The 17,585-nt window shown below is 34.2% G+C and overlaps 1 protein-coding gene across 5 annotated transcripts in view; it reads left to right on the forward strand.

Annotated features, from left to right (window-relative positions):
• LOC137393062 (platelet endothelial aggregation receptor 1-like) overlaps positions 1 to 17,585 on the forward strand; it is a 117,813-nt gene that overhangs the window by 36,103 nt on the left and 64,125 nt on the right. For 2 of the 5 annotated variants that reach the window (XM_068079456.1, XM_068079457.1), the window contains 5 exons: positions 343 to 447; positions 2,420 to 2,473; positions 4,403 to 4,549; positions 11,629 to 11,723; positions 12,648 to 13,073. The exons of the other annotated variants lie outside the window; for them this stretch is intronic. In XM_068079456.1, the coding sequence (XP_067935557.1) occupies positions 343 to 447; positions 2,420 to 2,473; positions 4,403 to 4,549; positions 11,629 to 11,723; positions 12,648 to 12,839 (593 nt within the window). In that variant the 3' untranslated portion in view covers positions 12,840 to 13,073. Of the gene's footprint in view, positions 1 to 342; positions 448 to 2,419; positions 2,474 to 4,402; positions 4,550 to 11,628; positions 11,724 to 12,647; positions 13,074 to 17,585 lie in introns of those variants that run through there. 5 annotated transcript variants of the gene reach the window in all.

Here is a 17,585-nt window from a genome sequence, read left to right on the forward strand (position 1 = left end):
TATGTATGTACATGATGAGCATTTGGATAGCATAAATATGTACATGATGAGCATTTAGATAGCATTTGTATGTACATGATGAGCATTTGGATAGCATATGTATGTACATGATGAGTATTTGGATAGCATATGTATGTACACTGTGTAACCTTAACGCCCAGAGCAGTTGTCAATGGTGGTTGCGTTTCCTTCAGTAACCAAACTTGGGAGAAGGAATCTAAATGTGCCCTATATATAACACAATATGAATTTTGATTAATTTTTTTAGTACTAGTAACATGTTTTTAAGGTTTCAGTTCACAACTTTGTTTTAATTATCTTACCCGTTTTTACTTTTACCAGTCAACTGTGAACTCTGTAAATCAGACGAACATTATCAATGTAATACGGATCAGACTGCTTGCGACTGCACCACAGGATATATAATTGATGCTGACAAATGTGTGGGTAAGTGTATAAACTGTGAGTGTAGTAGGTCTCATAAGTTCAGTAGAAACTTTGTTTTCACTCGTGTGAAATAAAGTGTCATTATATATACAGGAAGTACTTAAATCAACTTTAGGAAAGTGGTTACGTTTATAGCATTTGTTGAAGTACAATAGAGGATATTATAACATCAGTTGTGATACAATAGAGAATATTATAGTGTCAGTTGAGACGCAATAGAGGTTATTATAACATCAGTTGAGATACAACAGAGGATATTATAAAATCAGTTGAGATACAATAGAGTATATTATAACATCAGTTGAGATACAATAGAGGGTATTATAACATCTGTTGAATTACAATAGAGGATATTATAACATCAGTTGAGATACAATAGATGATATTATAACATCAGGTGAGATACAATAGAGAATATTATAACATCAGTTGTGATACAATAGAGAATATTATAACATTTGTTGAGATACAATAAAGGATATTATAACATCAGTTGAGGTACAATAGAGGATATTATAACATCAGTTGTGATACAATAGAGGATAATATAACATCAGTTGAGATACAATAGAGGATATTATAACATCAGTTGAGATACAATAGAGGGTATTATAACATCTGTTGAATTACAATAGAGGATATTATAACATCAGTTGAGATACAATAGATGATATTATAACATCAGGTGAGATACAATAGAGAATATTATAACATCAGTTGTGATACAATAAAGAATATTATAACATTAGTTGAGATACAATAAAGGATATTATAACATCAGTTGAGGTACAATAGAGGATATTATAACATCAGTTGTGATACAATAGAGGATAATATAACATCAGTTGAGGTACAATAGAGGGTATTATAACATCAGTTGAGATACAATAGAGGATATTATAACATCAGTTGAGATACAATAGAGAATATTATAACATCAGTTGTGATACAATAGAGAATATTATAACATTAGTTGAGATACAATAAAGGATATTATAACATCAGTTGAGGTACAATAGAGGATATTATAACATCAGTTGTGATACAATAGAGGATAATATAACATCAGTTGAGATACAATAGGGGATATTATAACATCAGTTGAGATACAATAGAGGGTATTATAACATCTGTTGAATTACAATAGAGGATATTATAACATCAGTTGAGATACAATAGATGATATTATAACATCAGGTGAGATACAATAGAGAATATTATAACATCAGTTGTGATACAATAGAGAATATTATAACATTAGTTGAGATACAATAAAGGATATTATAACATCAGTTGTGATACAATAGAGGATAATATAACATCAGTTGAGGTACAATAGAGGGTATTATAACATCAGTTGAGATACAATAGAGGATATTATAACATCAGTTGAAATACAATTGAGGGTATTATAACATCAGTTGAGATACAATAGAGGATATTATAACATCAGTTGAAATACAATTGAGGATATTATAACATCTGTATTTCTTTTCACTTCATATATAATCATCTCTATTTCCTTTTATTTACCATACAATCGTCTCTATTTCCCATCATTTAACATATAACCATCTCTATTTCCCTTCCCTTAACATATAACCATCTCTATTTCCCTTCCCTTAACATATAATCATCTCTATTTCCCTTCCCTTAACATATAACCATCTCTGTTTCCCTTCCCTTAACATATAATCATCTCTATTTCCCTTCACTTAACATATAATCATCTCTATTTCCTTTCCCTTAACATATAAACATCTCTATTTGCCTTCAATCAACATATAACCATCTTTATTTCCCTTCACTTATCATATAAACCATCTCTACTTTCTTCCACTTAACGTATACTCATCTCTAGTTCTCTTTTCTCGCATATAATAAATGAATAATTATACATCTCAACATCTTTTTATTGGGACAAATATTTCTACTGTCCTCTATAACCATCTTAACTTTTCTTCATATTTAGAAAACAAACCAGAAGACCCAAACAGTGTAGAAGGTAACCCTTCAGAGAATAAAGGTATTTTATTATCAAATTTACTTTATATCGATTGCTATACAAGTGATCACAATTAAAGTTAATAACAATAAGTAAATTTCAAAGGGAAAATACATGAAAATTAACTACATAATTAGAGTTAATGCACTTGATATATTTACACTGGTTGTTTGTGTTGTGTCATCTTTTTCAATTTTTGGATGGTCAGATGGTTTCAGTGCAGAAGCTCGTAAGGTATGAACTGAAGATGCAGATTTTTGAAGTTCACTGTAATCAATTTTTAAAAGTTGATTTACAACGTTGTAGGTTGAAATCCCCTTTATTTCGATGACGTATTCAAACATTGTGGTTATTGCTTTGACATGTGAATTGAATGGCCAATAAAAGGCTCAATATAAAACGTTTCGTAGCACTACTTTATGACAAACACTGTGGGTTTTTCAGAAAAGCCCTTCTCAAATATAGATGCTCGCTACTTTACAGGTTTCGTTTCAGCTTGGTCTAATCATCTAGTCGTAATATGATCTTGTGACCCAACTTCTTGCCAAATAGCGCGAAGAATTTCTCCAGCATTTTTCGACCATCTCAGGTGACCAACAGGCTCCTCGTGTTTATTACAAGATGATATGCACACCTTCGAGCTAAGGTTACTAAATTGAACGAATTGTTTTACGCAAGGTTTTGAGATGTCAGTGCTCAAATTGACAGCATTACAACGATGATGACATAGACGCGTAAGGACAATAGACATAATTTAAAGTACACACATGAAGTTCACATAGTGAAGTTTATTTGTGAAATTATTTCGACAAACGAGGTTGCATGAAAGTGTAAACAGAAGCCATCGTGTTCAGCTACTTCCCATTTGAGCCGTTTTGGAAAGGGATTTAATCTACGGCGTTTTTGTGATGGCTGCGAATAACTGTTCATCTTTGAGCTTTTAAGAGCTTGTGATCACAGTTCCACATATTTTGCACCTACAACACAGCAGAGTAAGACATGGTGAATCTTTTGATACCAAATAACTGTAATGTGAACTTGGTTGCAAGTCAACCTTTAAGTGCTTTTTATCTTGTGTGTATTGTCTGCATTTACAGTTCATAAGTTTGTAGGAAATCAAGCGTGTCATTACAGGGTGACCACTTTTCCATCGTTGTTCAAATTGATCAGTTTTAGTAGACTCCTATAAGGGATTAGCTCGATCAGATACCTTATTATTGTTCATTAGTGACTATTGATCAGTTACAGTAGACTCCTATAAAAAGAAGCTCTAATTGATGCCTTATTATTGTTTATTGGTGAATTGATCTGTTACAGTAGACTCCTTTAATAGAATAGCGTTATCAGATGCCGTATTATTGTTTTTTTTGTTGACTATTGGTCAGTTACAGTGGGCTCCTATAATATATTAGCTCTATCAGATACCTTATTATCGTTTATTGGAGACTATTGATCAGTTAAAGTAGACTCCTTTAAGAGAGTAGCTCTACTTGGTATCTCATTATTGTTTATTAGTGACTATTGATCAGTTACAGTAGACTGCTATAAGAGAGCAGCTCTAACTGATATCTTATTATTGTTTATTGGTGACTATTGATCAGTTACAGTTGACTCATATAAAAGAGTAGCTCTATCAGATACCTTATTATTGTTTATTGGTGATTATTGATCAGTTACAGTAGACTCCTATAAGAGAGTAGTTCTAATTGATAATTGATACCTTATTATTGTTTATTGGTGACTATTGATTAGCTAGATATATAATAGTTGGGCCTATTTTAAAGCATTTTAATTTGATGCAGTTAAATTTGACGCAGTTATAAACTTTGTCGAGTTTAACTATGCGCACATAGTATATATAAAACCATACTTTTTATTAGCATCTAATGAATAAACAAGTAGACAAAAGGCTCACTTGAGGATTAAACTCTTACATGTATGTCTCATCAGATTCCACACAAGTACCAGATTCCACAGATTTACCCGATTCAAATGAACTCACTGATACATCGGAAACTGATGATTCAAAGACTAATGAAGCAAGAAAATATAATTCTAACCAAGATGAGGATTCAGATGATGATGATAAACAAGCGGGTACGGCAAATTAATTATTTCCATTTTTCCCAATTATTTCCCAACTCACTAGTGTATTTTTACCAACATACACTAGTGAGTTTGCAGAGCCTGCTTTTTCGAATATTTTGAAAATGCAACCGATAAATGTCGCTAGACGGTCGTTAATCTCACCAATAAAAAATGTCATTAATAGTCTGCTCTACAGACTGACCTTTAGAGGCTATGATGGCATGTACAAAATTTCACTAAACATTCAATTGACTACGTTACAATAAACTACTAAAGCTCTCAACTGTAAACTAATCGAAGAAGATACATCAATTAACCATATTGGAAAAAGGAACCAAAAGCTCCTGTTTTTCAACTTATTGCTGAGCCAGCAGAGTTTATATTTCAAACTTTACCTCGGATTTCAAGTGAAAATTTATCTTCAATTTTTGGTACCACTTACTGTATTGTCATTACAACAACTTGTGTTATACAACTATGTCATAGCCACCCAAGGATCACCTAACTACACTTGGTTGATAGTCTTGTCGACAGCGCTGTATTTTATGGTTGTGATAGGAAAATCTGCGTGTTGCATATTCATTTCAGTTTACCTTATAACATCCATAAACCCTTCCACATATTTTGTTACAGTTGCAAAAAATGTCTCTAAAATACATGTATTTAAATTTTTCATGATGTAAAAGAGTTGCTATATAGACTTGAATAGTCACCAATTTTCTAGTATTTAATATTGTAAGCGTGTTAAGCCTGGAAAATCCAATAGCTCTAAAATAATACCTACAAGATAAGCATTTTGATAACATATGTATGTACACGATGAGCATTTGGATAGCATATGTATGTACATGATGAGCATTTAGATAGCATATGTATGTACACGATGAGCATTTAGATAGCATATGTATGTACACGATGAGTATTTAGATAGCATAGGTATGTACACGATGAGTATTTAGATAGCATATGTATGTACATGATGAGCATTTTGATAGCATATGTATGTACATGATTAGCATTTGGATAGCATATGTATGTACATGATGAGCATTTGGATAGTATATGTATGTACATGATGAACATTTGGATAGCATATGTATGTACATGATGAGCATTTAGATATCATATGTATGTACACGATGAGTATTTTGATAGCATATGTATGTACACGATGAGTATTTAGATAGCATAGGTATGTACATGATGAGTATTTGGATAGCATAGGTATGTATGTACATGATGAGCATTTGGATATCATATGTATGTACATGATGAGCATTTAGATAGCATATGTATGTACATGATGAGCATTTAGATAGCAGATGTATGTACATGATGAGCATTTAGATAGCATATGTATGTACATGATGAGTATTTAGATAGCATATGTATGTACATGATGAGCATTTTGATAGCATATGTATGTACATGATGAGCATTTAGATAGCATATGTATGTACATGATGAGCATTTGGATAGCATATGTATATACATGATGAGCATTTAGATAGCATATGTATGTACATGATGAGCATTTGGATAGCATATGTATGTACATGATGAGCATTTGGATATCATATGTATGTACATGATGAGCATTTGGATAGCATATGTATGTACATGATGAGCATTTAGATAGCAGATGTATGTACATGATGAGCATTTAGATAGCATATGTAGGTACACGATGTGAACTCAACACCTGTAAACTTAACGCCCAGAGCAGACTAGGTGACTAGACTAGACAATCACAAACTAGGTGAATGCCCAGCGTTGGTTGGGTAATAAAATTATTAACTAGTGAATTTGAGCAACTTAAGCTAGTAACTGAAGCTAGCCATGTCCGTAAAGCCATGTCTTCAATAGTAAGAGCCGTGTCTGAAGCCAGTTTAATAATCGTTAAGCCACACGCAAAGATCTCTAACGCATCTAGTAGCTAACGAGATAGTCTAGTAATAACCAATAGTATTTTCCCAAGGGCTCTAAGAGTGAGTATTTTAACTGATGTAATAACTTTGTGCATAATTATTCCATTGTATCACAAGTAGATCCTGTACTTTAGTAGGTCAACCCACATGTCTAGAGAACTGGAGGTTCTGAGTTCACATGTAGTGCCAAGTGAATTTTTTTACTCCTAAAACATTATCAAAAACGAATGATAAACCCTGAGATTTATAGATTTACATTAGTTGACAGATCAGGTTTTTGAGTTGATCCAAGTTGAGGGTCTCCACTAAAACTTTATAATATGGAGAAAAAGTTTTTACCATGCAATCAGTTTGTTACATTTTGACTTTTAAAAAGAAAGTCAACAGAAGTTGTCTTCTTCGGGTGTTTTATCACTGAATTCCAAAACAGCAATCTTAATTTTATCGCATGATGGTAGTTGTCATTGTTCAAGTTTATCTAAAAATACAGGGAAGTAATAAAAGATTCACTGCCAAGGAGTATACCACATCAGCTATGCCAGTCAATCAAATTATGACCGCTTGATTGATATTATTGCCAAAACAAAACATGGTGGTGCGTCTCAGTTTCCAACTGGTCTAGCTATCAGTTATACCTAAAACTGACTACAACACCTTATGACACTTTCAATAAAGATGCTTTCAATAAGAGATAGTCAGGTGAATTGTTCTTCTCATGTAAACAACTCATGATAAAAAATCTAATTTAAAAAAAATTACATTTTCTATAAATAATTCTTTCTTAGTTGAAAAAATTGCCTTTGTTGTTTGTATAACTTATGTCTACCACGTTGACAAAATTAATCATTTTATTTTTTAATGAGAATCATTAGGTAATAACTGACTGAATCATGCTGCACATTATACTATTATAATTCCCAGGGTGCAATCAGCCTTTCAAAGAAAACCACATCATAATTTTTCTCCTATTTTTCCACAGTTGTCACTAATCTATGTACGGAAGAGAAACATTATATATACGATGTTGACCAGAATACATGCACCCGTGTCGTGCCACATACTATGGTTAGCTGAATGCGCATGTTGCCCGGGTAATAAAAAAGTTTTTAGACAAAAAATTAATTTTCATTTAACATATACAACATTTACCATTCTAACTTTTAAATTTTATATCATGAAAAAAGTGTTTTGTGTAGTTTAAATAAATTAAGAGAAAAATAAAACTGTGAAAGTGTTTAAATGTGAAATAATTATCAATTAATGGCTAAATAGTCTATTTTGCTACAATGAATGAAGTGAAAAATAAGTTGTCACCATGACAATTATTACAAACTGAGAAAACAAAATATAAATCATGTACATGTCGAGTTAATAATAACAGTGATTAAATAGAAGTATGCGCATAAAAAGGTTGCTGTTGTAGTTGAAGCTATCCATCTAACCTTGATATACAGCAATATTAGTACCTCTCGATACTGTTACCAACATAAAAAAATGAGATATCGTACTGTTTTTGTCGGATGCTTTGTCTGACCAAACGCAGAGAGAATGTGGAGGCAACTCCAATTCAAAATAATACAAAATTCAAGTGTAATAGTAGTAAATTTAATAATTTTTATCGATCACCACGGTGAAGAACCGGAAATTGGAGATGGTCATAAAATATTTGAAATTGACACGTCACATTTAAAAATTACAAATTAAAAAAATAGGTAATGAATTTTGAAATGGCTTTTGTAAAGCAAAGCAAACACAAAAGGTAATATTAGTCAATGATAAGTAGTGCATTCCCATTTACCGATAAAATTACTGTCGATAAAATAGTGAGGAAAGATAAGAATGGCTTAGCCTTGTGGTTAGGCGCACATGTTTGCAAATTTGTGGTTGTAAACGTTGTAATTTCAAATCTAGTGCGAGGTGTCTTTTTTGTTCCTAAAACCTTATTGCTATAGCTGGCCAAACGAGATTTATGCTAAATGCCTGGTATTGCTCGGGTAGTAAAACATTCTTTGGACAGAAAATTTATTTTAGTTTTACATACATTATACAACATTTGCCATTCTAACTTTTAAACTTTATATCATGAGTAAAAACTTCATTTGTGCAGTTCAAATGAATTGAGAAGAAAGTAAAATAACTGAAGGTTTTTAAACTTTCTCAAACAACTGTAATTTTTAAATTTTATATCATGAAAGAAGTGTTTTGTTGAAATAAATTAAAAGGAAAAATAAAACTGCAAAGGTTTTTAAATGTAAAATTAAAATAGTTAGCAATTAATGGCTAGATAGTCTGTTTTGATACGATTACAATAAAAAATTATTTGGTATACGTTTATATAATTTTAATTTGTTTCAGTGTTGGCATCATAAGGTGAAAATATTGTATAGTGGTATAGAACTCTACAGTAACTACCTAATGCAAGCACTTTTGGATAAAAATCATCAAAATTTTACATACATACTGTACATATTAAAAATTAATAACAAAACAATATGTTAACTTTAGTAACAATAGTTAACTGCAGTAACTTTAGTATATTTAGTTGTAATTATCTGCACAAAAATTTAACATTTTATCCAGAATACTATATCAAGAACTTCTTACAAGATGTACTGCGTGCAGTACGTTCTACGTTCTTACCTTCGAGACCGATGTATAACGTAAATGTTGAATCTAACTTAAATGAATTTAGCTTACTAAACACATACTTGAAGGAAGTTTTGGTATGTACTTCACGAAACTAAACTTCATCCTTCAACTAAAATTATATCACTTATCTGTTTTTAAACTCATTTTTATTATAACTTGTAATGAATAACGTTGAATTGAGATAGTGAGCAATGTATATCTCTTTCAGGTTTTGTAGGAGAGATTTCGACGAATAACATATCAAAATTTTTGTTATTTCATCATAATCAGTACAACAACTGCAAAATTTTAATTTTGTGAGAAACTTTGGTTGATATTGTATGGCGGAAAACAAATTCGCCCTAGTATGACGGGGATACAAAAGCGTCGTGCTTTATATAGTAAAGCGAAACAAATCATAAAACAGGGCGTCGTAAGGCGGTAACTCGTAGGCGAACTGAATTAATTAAAAATTAATCGTGAGCAATCACGAAAAGGGTATTCAGTACAGTAATACTTCAACTTACGAGTGCTCTAGCATATGAGAAACCTGAGATACGAGCCAGCTTTCAAGCAAGTTTTAGCACTAACATACGAGCCATGTTTGAGATACGAGCACTTGAGTCAGTTGCCAAGTATGTCAGAGGTGTTTTATGAGAACAGCATCACTCTGTGTTTTTTAACTGCTCAGATTATACTTTTGTATTGTGTTTTTTGTGCACGATTTTCTGTGCAAAATTATGTGAATTAAACGTACTGTGCGTAGACCAAAAGTTTGCCAGTAAAATGAAAGATAATACAAAAAAAAGCAAATGATAACAATTGATGTTAAACGGAAAATTATTGAAAAATATGCGAAATGTGTATGCGTGATTGAGCTAGCTCAGCAATATGACAGAAATACATCCACAATTATCAAACAGAATGATTATATTCAGGGCATTTAGGTCGCAGAAGGACTAATCGTAGTTTCTAAACAGTGCAGCGATCTTCACGACCGCTGATGGCATTGGACAAACAATTGACCAGTGACAGCGTACCTGAAACGATGCTATGTGAAAAGGCCGGTGCTATCTATCCAAACTGTTTAATAGACATTCGGACAAGTTGGCTAGTGGTCGTGCATTAAACCTTTGTGACGACACCTGTGTTCGTCCTAATCGCAACATGTTAAAAAGGCGACAAAGGCAGATGTCCTTAGATAGGTTTATCTTAAAACGGCCGGCTAGTCGTGAAAGCGAAACAAAGGAAAAATTAGCTAACCAGCGAGAAACTTCAAACTATGAACGCCGAAGAAATTTTAATTACGTTAAGTTAAAATTGAAAGTTTGCTTTTAGGTTTGCTTCTAAGTTTGTCCTTAACACTTTGATAAAATCCAAATTTATCAAAGTCAACTGTTGTAACGAAGGATAACTTATATCTCTCTACCTGGCAAATGCTAGCGTTAACTGCTATTGTACATGCATGTATTTAATTTTACATTTTAATTAATCACATTTCCTTGCATTATTTTTTATTTGTTGCTTTTTGAAAGCATGTGGTACATTAGGACAATAACCAACATGTTCTTTTTGTTACAATATCTTGTTTTGAGTGTTTTATTTGCACTTTTTTAGAGTGTGGAAACCAATCAATATATATTTAATTGTTCTATATATAAATAAATTGCACCAACATGCGAGTAAATTGACATACAAGCTCAGTCTCGGAACGCATTAAGCTCGTAAGTCGAAGTATGACTGTATATGGTAAGAGGGATCCAACGGTAAGAACGGTGTAGCCTTGAATTGAAGTGCGCATTTTTACAAAGTAGTGGATGCATTCTTCATGAGTTCAAATCCAGGACAAACCACATTGTTTATTTCTGGATTTAATCGCTATAGTTGGGCAGACACTGAACAATGACAGATGACAAACTTTGATATATATATATATATATATATATATATATATATATCTATATACATCTATATGCAAGCCATCAGTAAGTAAAAGTTTCCTTTTCTATTACTGCTGCACATTATTACGAATTCTGCTAATATAATCTGCTGTATAAAAATAGGTAGAATACTAATGTAACTTGGTAAAGAGTATAATATTCATCACTACTGCGGAACTCTTTATGGTGGGGAGTAAGAATTTGTACAAATAGTGTAGCATGGGGTAGATAGGGTGTGCTACAAAATGGTACACCTAGTAAGGAGTGTACTAAGAAGGAGATGTACTAAATGGGGAGGGCTATGCCTAGCATGGTGTGCTGTGTGAGCTGTCAGGTTTCCTTTTGTTAATCTCTACAAATTGTTTTAACCTGACACATTTTGGCGCTGAAAGATTAACTTCTCGAATATTTTAGTGAATTACTAAAAGTAAATATTTTCGAATAAATTTGTGAAAAATAAGCTATAATGTAACAGATTCAAATGACGTTAACTAATCAATATTCTTTTACTCAAAGTTTTAAAAAGTATAGCTGGTATTTTTAATCTGTTATGTCTGATTTCATCCTTCTTCACCAAAGTCTTTACTTGTAGGGAAGCTACCCACGTACCGACACCCTATTTCCTATATCCTCATCGGTACTGTCTTGGGTGTGATTGGGTGCTTGATTTACAGCAGTCGGAGGAAGGTAGGACGATTCCGTTGTAATCTTGTTTTGTCCTCATCGCCAACTCACATTATTTGACAAATTAAGTTCTTGAGTTGAACGAAGTTGAAGTGAGTCTCTAGTGAAATTCTCTGCAAAATGGGAAAATAAATTTAACCAATAACGGGTTTGCTACCCTATGATTCTCATAAAAAAACCTACCGGAAGCTGTCTTCTCCCGATGCCTTTCTATTTGCATTCCTAACAATTAATCTCAACTTTCATCCCAAAACCGTAGTTGGCATTGCTCAAAATTATTAAAAAAACAGGGAAGTCATAAAGATTCACTGCCAGGTAGTATATCATATGAACTATGTCAGTGAATCAATTTATGACCGTTTCATAGACATTCCTGCCACAACATCTCATGATGGTGGTGGTTCACAGCTTCCAGTTTAATGCTGGTCTAGCTATAAGCTTTATCTAAAACTGACCAAAGTACCACATGACACTCTGACAAAGACTCATCTATGAGAGATTTTTTACCACAATTATTATGTAATTTTTAAGTATCATAAGGTAGTACCAACTGTATTCAGGTAGACCACAATATTTGTATCTTTTTGAGAGGAGAGTGGGAGAAAATGAGAGGCAGGGATAGAAAGAAGAGAGAGAGAGGGAGAGAGAGAAAGGGAGAGAGAAAGAGTGAAGAAGATAAAGGGGATAGAGAGAGGGCGAGGGAGAGGGAGAGAGAGGGATAATGGGAAGAGCGAGAGGGAGAGAGTGCGAGAGAGAGAGAGGGAGCGAGAGAAAGGGAGAGAGAGAGAGGGAAGGGAGGGAGGAAGGGGGAGAGAGAGAGAGGGAGGGAGAGAGAAAATGAGAGGCAGGGATGTAGGGAAAAGAGGGAGAGAGGAATAGCAGATGATAGTTTGTTGTTTGCCTTCAAATTTGCTAGACAACTTTTAGGTGAAACACTTTGTGACCGCGCATGTAATGAAGAAGTCAAGTGATGAAGAGCTTATTACAGTTCACTCTATGGATGCTGACCAAGACAAGCATGCGTTAAAATCTGTTGATTTTCAACTGGGCTACCTGTCGACAGATGTCAAACATTATGATGATACAGCACCTTTGCTCTCTTCTTACTACAAGCAGTGACTACATTATGACACTTCTATATCAGATATATATATATTCTGTATAATTCCTCTTTATATCAGATATATATTTGTTGTGTAACGCTTCAGCAGTCATCCTTTGTAATATGTTCTTTTTTGTAATTTGAGCTGTCGTTTCTATTGGCTCAATTATTTCAAAACTGGTTATATTTTTTACCAAAACTGATGTCATCAAATTAAAAACCTGTAATAGTATAAATGTTGTTGTAACGTGCATGAGGTACATCAAAGAGTCAGGTAATGGCATCAAGGCGAGATGGATTTGGTCAGGTGCTTCAATTTTACATTTAATCAAGTTTGCTTGGGTGAGTGCTGTACGGGTTCAAACAACACCTGGTCTTTATTAAAACTTTATTAACTTTTTATATAAAAATAAATAATAGCGGTGTGTTTCTGAATATAAGATTATTGAAACTAGAGAAAACTACATATCAACTGTGCCTATTTTTGTGGCTCTTAAGGTCGAAAAGGTTTTACATCATAAGTGTATGCAAGTGTCATAAACATATAAAAGTGTATATAAGTATATATAAGTGTTAATAAATGTATATAAATTTTGTAAATCATTATTGCATATAAGTATCACATATAGTTGTACATAATTGTTTATATTTTTACATAATTGGATATATTTGTATATAATTGTTTATATTGTATATTTAATTGTATATCTAATTGTATATATTATATATCTAATAGTGAATATTGTATTTTTAATTGTATGTACTGTATATAATTGTCTATATTGTATATCTAATTGTATATTTAATTGTATATATTATATATCTAATTGTATATATTGTATGCTTAATTGTATATAATTTTATATATTGTATATGTTGCATATCCAATTGTGTACATTGTATATCTGATTGTATATAAATTACTAGATAACATAATATAATTCTGCTAGATTGCATGGCTACCAACTGCAGAAGCGCTTTTATAATTGGTTCTTTATTACAATGAACATTCTACCAATATTACCTTTACCAAAAATTAAATTTAAAGATGTGTTCATGAAAATTAAAACCACAAAATATAAGCTACATTCGAAAGAATAAAAAATTCAAATGTTGTTTGTTTCCAATGTCTTAAATATTCGGAGAAACTGGCGCTTGCAAAATTTCAGCTAGAGAAACTAAGTCTTTAAACCTGGTATAATAGACTAGGATATTTAGATTATTCAAACATATGACGGCCAGCAACGCTAAAGAGATTAATTCATAACTTGGCTGAAAAATTCCAATGCGTACCGATGCAACCAATGCATACTTTGGTATTGGTTGGTTATAATCTACAAAAAATGTAACATTACAACGTGCTACAGGCAGTATGTACTGTGGGTATTTCTTACCTTTGAGACAGGCGTATAACATCAATTTCCGCTTTCTCCATCTTCTCCTTTTTCCTAGTCCTTTCCCTTCTTCCTTCTCTCTTTTTTATTCTTCCCTCCTCCTCACTCTGCCTCTCCCCTCTTTTTTTTCTCTCGTTCTCCCTCTCTCGCCTCTCTCCCTTTTTTCTCCCTTTCTTCCTCTCTCTCTTTTCTTTCCTTCTTTCACTCTCTTTTCTTTCTTTTTCTTGTTTCTTTATCTCCCTTTCCTCCTTTGTTACACAAAAACTGAATGATAAACCTGAGCACCTTCAATGAAAGAAAAAGCAAGTTAAAGTATGGATCCCTTTTTTCACAGAAAGCGGATAACAAGCTGGTTAGGTCTCAAGTTCATCCTTCGAGAGCTCTAGGTCACAGCAAAGTTGCTGACAAGTAAGATTTAAACATTATTTTAAACACAAACCATCTTTTACCGTCTGGCTGTGCATGTTGCGTGAGTATTCCCCAACCAGGTAAACTGGTTGCCCTTTATTTTGACAAACTACTAAGTTTCTTTTGGACCTTCATGATTTTGCAGCTTAATTACATCTCCCTTTTAGTTTGATTTTCCTGCATAGAATTAGTACTATCAACCATCTAAACACAAGCATAAATATGTCTGTAATTATAGCCTTTTCCATTCAATCTTCAACTTCAAATAAGACAATATTAATTGTGAAAAAGTTTGACATTCCTATAATATTTTTAAGGACTATCTTTCCAAGAGAAAATGCTTTCAAATAATGTATAGTTGTAGTTGTTATAGCTGTTGGTTGAACAGTCTGGAGTTATAAGCATATCAAACAAATTATGTTAGACATTTCAATAATATGTAGGATGCTATTGAAATATATTATCATATCTCATCTTAGCTCAAAATGCATAAATCTATACATCATTTTAAAGCTTAAAACATACTTTTGATCTAATTAAACCAAAATCTTTTGTTCTTTCGCACAAATAATTACAAGCTAAACTGAGCTTTAATGTTAAAACTCAGAGTAAACTCGGTTTCAATTCCTAAATCAAAATTCTTATCAGGTCCACTAATTTCCGCACAAAGATTTCAGTTCACATTTTCCACTTATTTCAGCAGGAGCCAATTCACAACTACCCTTAACAATTTCCCTATATTTATTATTTGTCCACAAGCTATAGACATGCGTCAGGTTTTTCTGGAATGATAACAATAGAGTTAAAACATATAAAGTTTTAATTGCATATTTGAACTGCTTACAAATTCTGGATAGAAATGTTGTATAGAGTTGCTTAGTTCAGGGGATTTTTAGCATAGCAACTTTGAATGAAACATAACATATGTCGAATTGTTCAGGGGCCACCATAACTTTGCACACCAAAGTGTGCAAAGTTAAGCTATCAGTATACTGCCAGCAAATCATGTGGGATGTTATGTAAGTATTTGAGGTTTTTCAGTAATTAACCGGTAATGGGGGTGGGGGTCTGGCTTTCACAGGTTTTCACAGTAAAGCCGAGGGACTAACAGGTCTCGCTACATAAACAGGGATGAATCAGATGCTTGACAGAAGCCTCAGAGAGAAGCGCAAGAGAGCTGATTTAGTGAATTGCTGTGCCTTTGCTGGCAGGAAATCTGTGTGTGGTGGTTGGGCTTGAGAATCCATCGTATAACAGTAAAGCGGCTTATTTGATTTATCTACAGGTTGGCAGTAGGGACTGCCGTGAGGTTTGTGACAGCATTCTGCTGTAGGCGAGTATCACTGTGGTAGTAAAGGCTGGTGGCAAAAGGGAGGTTTGCGGCTTGGTTCATAGCAGCTTGGTGCTGCGCAGCAACATTCTTGTTGTATTGCTGACAAGCTATTTCGGCCTTTGACAGGGCTCTGGAAGTCGGGTAGCCAAATTAGTTGGCAGCTTTACCTGAGAGTACGGCATCAGGAGCGAGGGGATGGGGTGGACCAACCTCCCCCCTGAGGTTGGTCTTCCCCTTGAGGACCAGTAGGCCCGAAGCCAGCACCTACTGATTCTGGCTCTTTAGGAGCAGGTGCACAGGTGCCTGCTTTGATGCAGATAGATGCTGGCATTTTAGCCAGCATCCTTAATCAGGCTTGTGGGCCTGTCGGTTTACTGGTGGTGGACCAGTAGAGATGTTTGCATAGATTGCCAACTATGAGCAATTTTGCGCTCTGAAAAGAGTCACACCTGTTGAACTCCTCCCATATATGCTGCATGGCGGGGCTGCCTGGCTATGTAGTCGCATGATGAGGAGAAAGGCTACCAGCTGGGAGGTTGTGAAGGCTACACTAGTAGCTGAGTATGCTATCAGGTTTTTCTAGAATGATAAAGTTAAAACATATAAAGTTTCAATATGATATTTGAACTGCTTACAAATTCTGAATAAAAATGAGGTATAGAGTTGCTTAGTTCCGGTGATTTTTAGCACAGCAACTTTGAATGAAACATAACATATGTAGAATTGTCCAGGGGCCACCATAACTTTGCACATTACTTTAGGCTATTATTACACTGCTAGCAAATCCTGTTGGATATTATATAAATATTCGAGGATTTCCAGTGATTAACCGGTAATGCGAAGGCTGGCTTTCACAGGTTTTCACAGTAAATCCGAAGGACTAACAGGTTTTGCTATATAAACAGGAGTGAATCAGATGCTTGACAGAAGCCTCAGAGAGAAGAGCAAGGGAGCTGATTTAGTGAATCGCTGTGCCTTTGTTGACAGGAAATCTGTGTGTGGTGGCTGGTCTTAAGAGTACGGTGTATAGCATTGAAGCTGCTTATTTGATTTGTCTACAGGTTGGCAGTAGGGACTAGCATGAGGTTCGTGACAGCATTCTGCTGGAGTCGGGTATCGCTGTGGTAGTAAAGGCTGGTAGCAAAGGGGAGGTCTGTGTGCGATCATCGCAGCTTGGTGCTGCACAGCAGCATCCTTGTTGTATTGCTGACAAGTTATTTCGGCTTTTGGCAGGTCTCTGGAAGTCGGGTAGCCAAATTAGTTGGCGACTGCACTTGAAGGTATGGCGTCAGGGAGCGAGGGCACTAGTCCTCCCCTTAAGGCTGGGTTTTTTCCTAAGAGCCAAGAGGGCCCAAAGCCAGCACCTGCTAATTTGCTGCCAGCACCTGCTGGCACCAAAGCCACCACCACTCTCGAGGAGCAGGTGCACAGGCGCCTGCTTCGATGCAAATAGATGCTGGAATTTTGGCCAGTATTCTCAACATGGCTCGTGGGAAAATTTGAACTGACAGAGCCTCGGTTTACTGGCAATGGACCAGTAAAGGTGTCTGCATAGATCGCCAACTATGAGCAATTTTGCACTCTGGAAAGAGTCTCACCTGTGGAACTACTTTTATATATACTGCATG

The sequence above is a fragment of the Watersipora subatra genome, chromosome 4, assembly GCF_963576615.1.
Source record: "Watersipora subatra chromosome 4, tzWatSuba1.1, whole genome shotgun sequence".
NCBI classification, from domain to species: Eukaryota; Metazoa; Bryozoa; class Gymnolaemata; order Cheilostomatida; family Watersiporidae; genus Watersipora; species Watersipora subatra.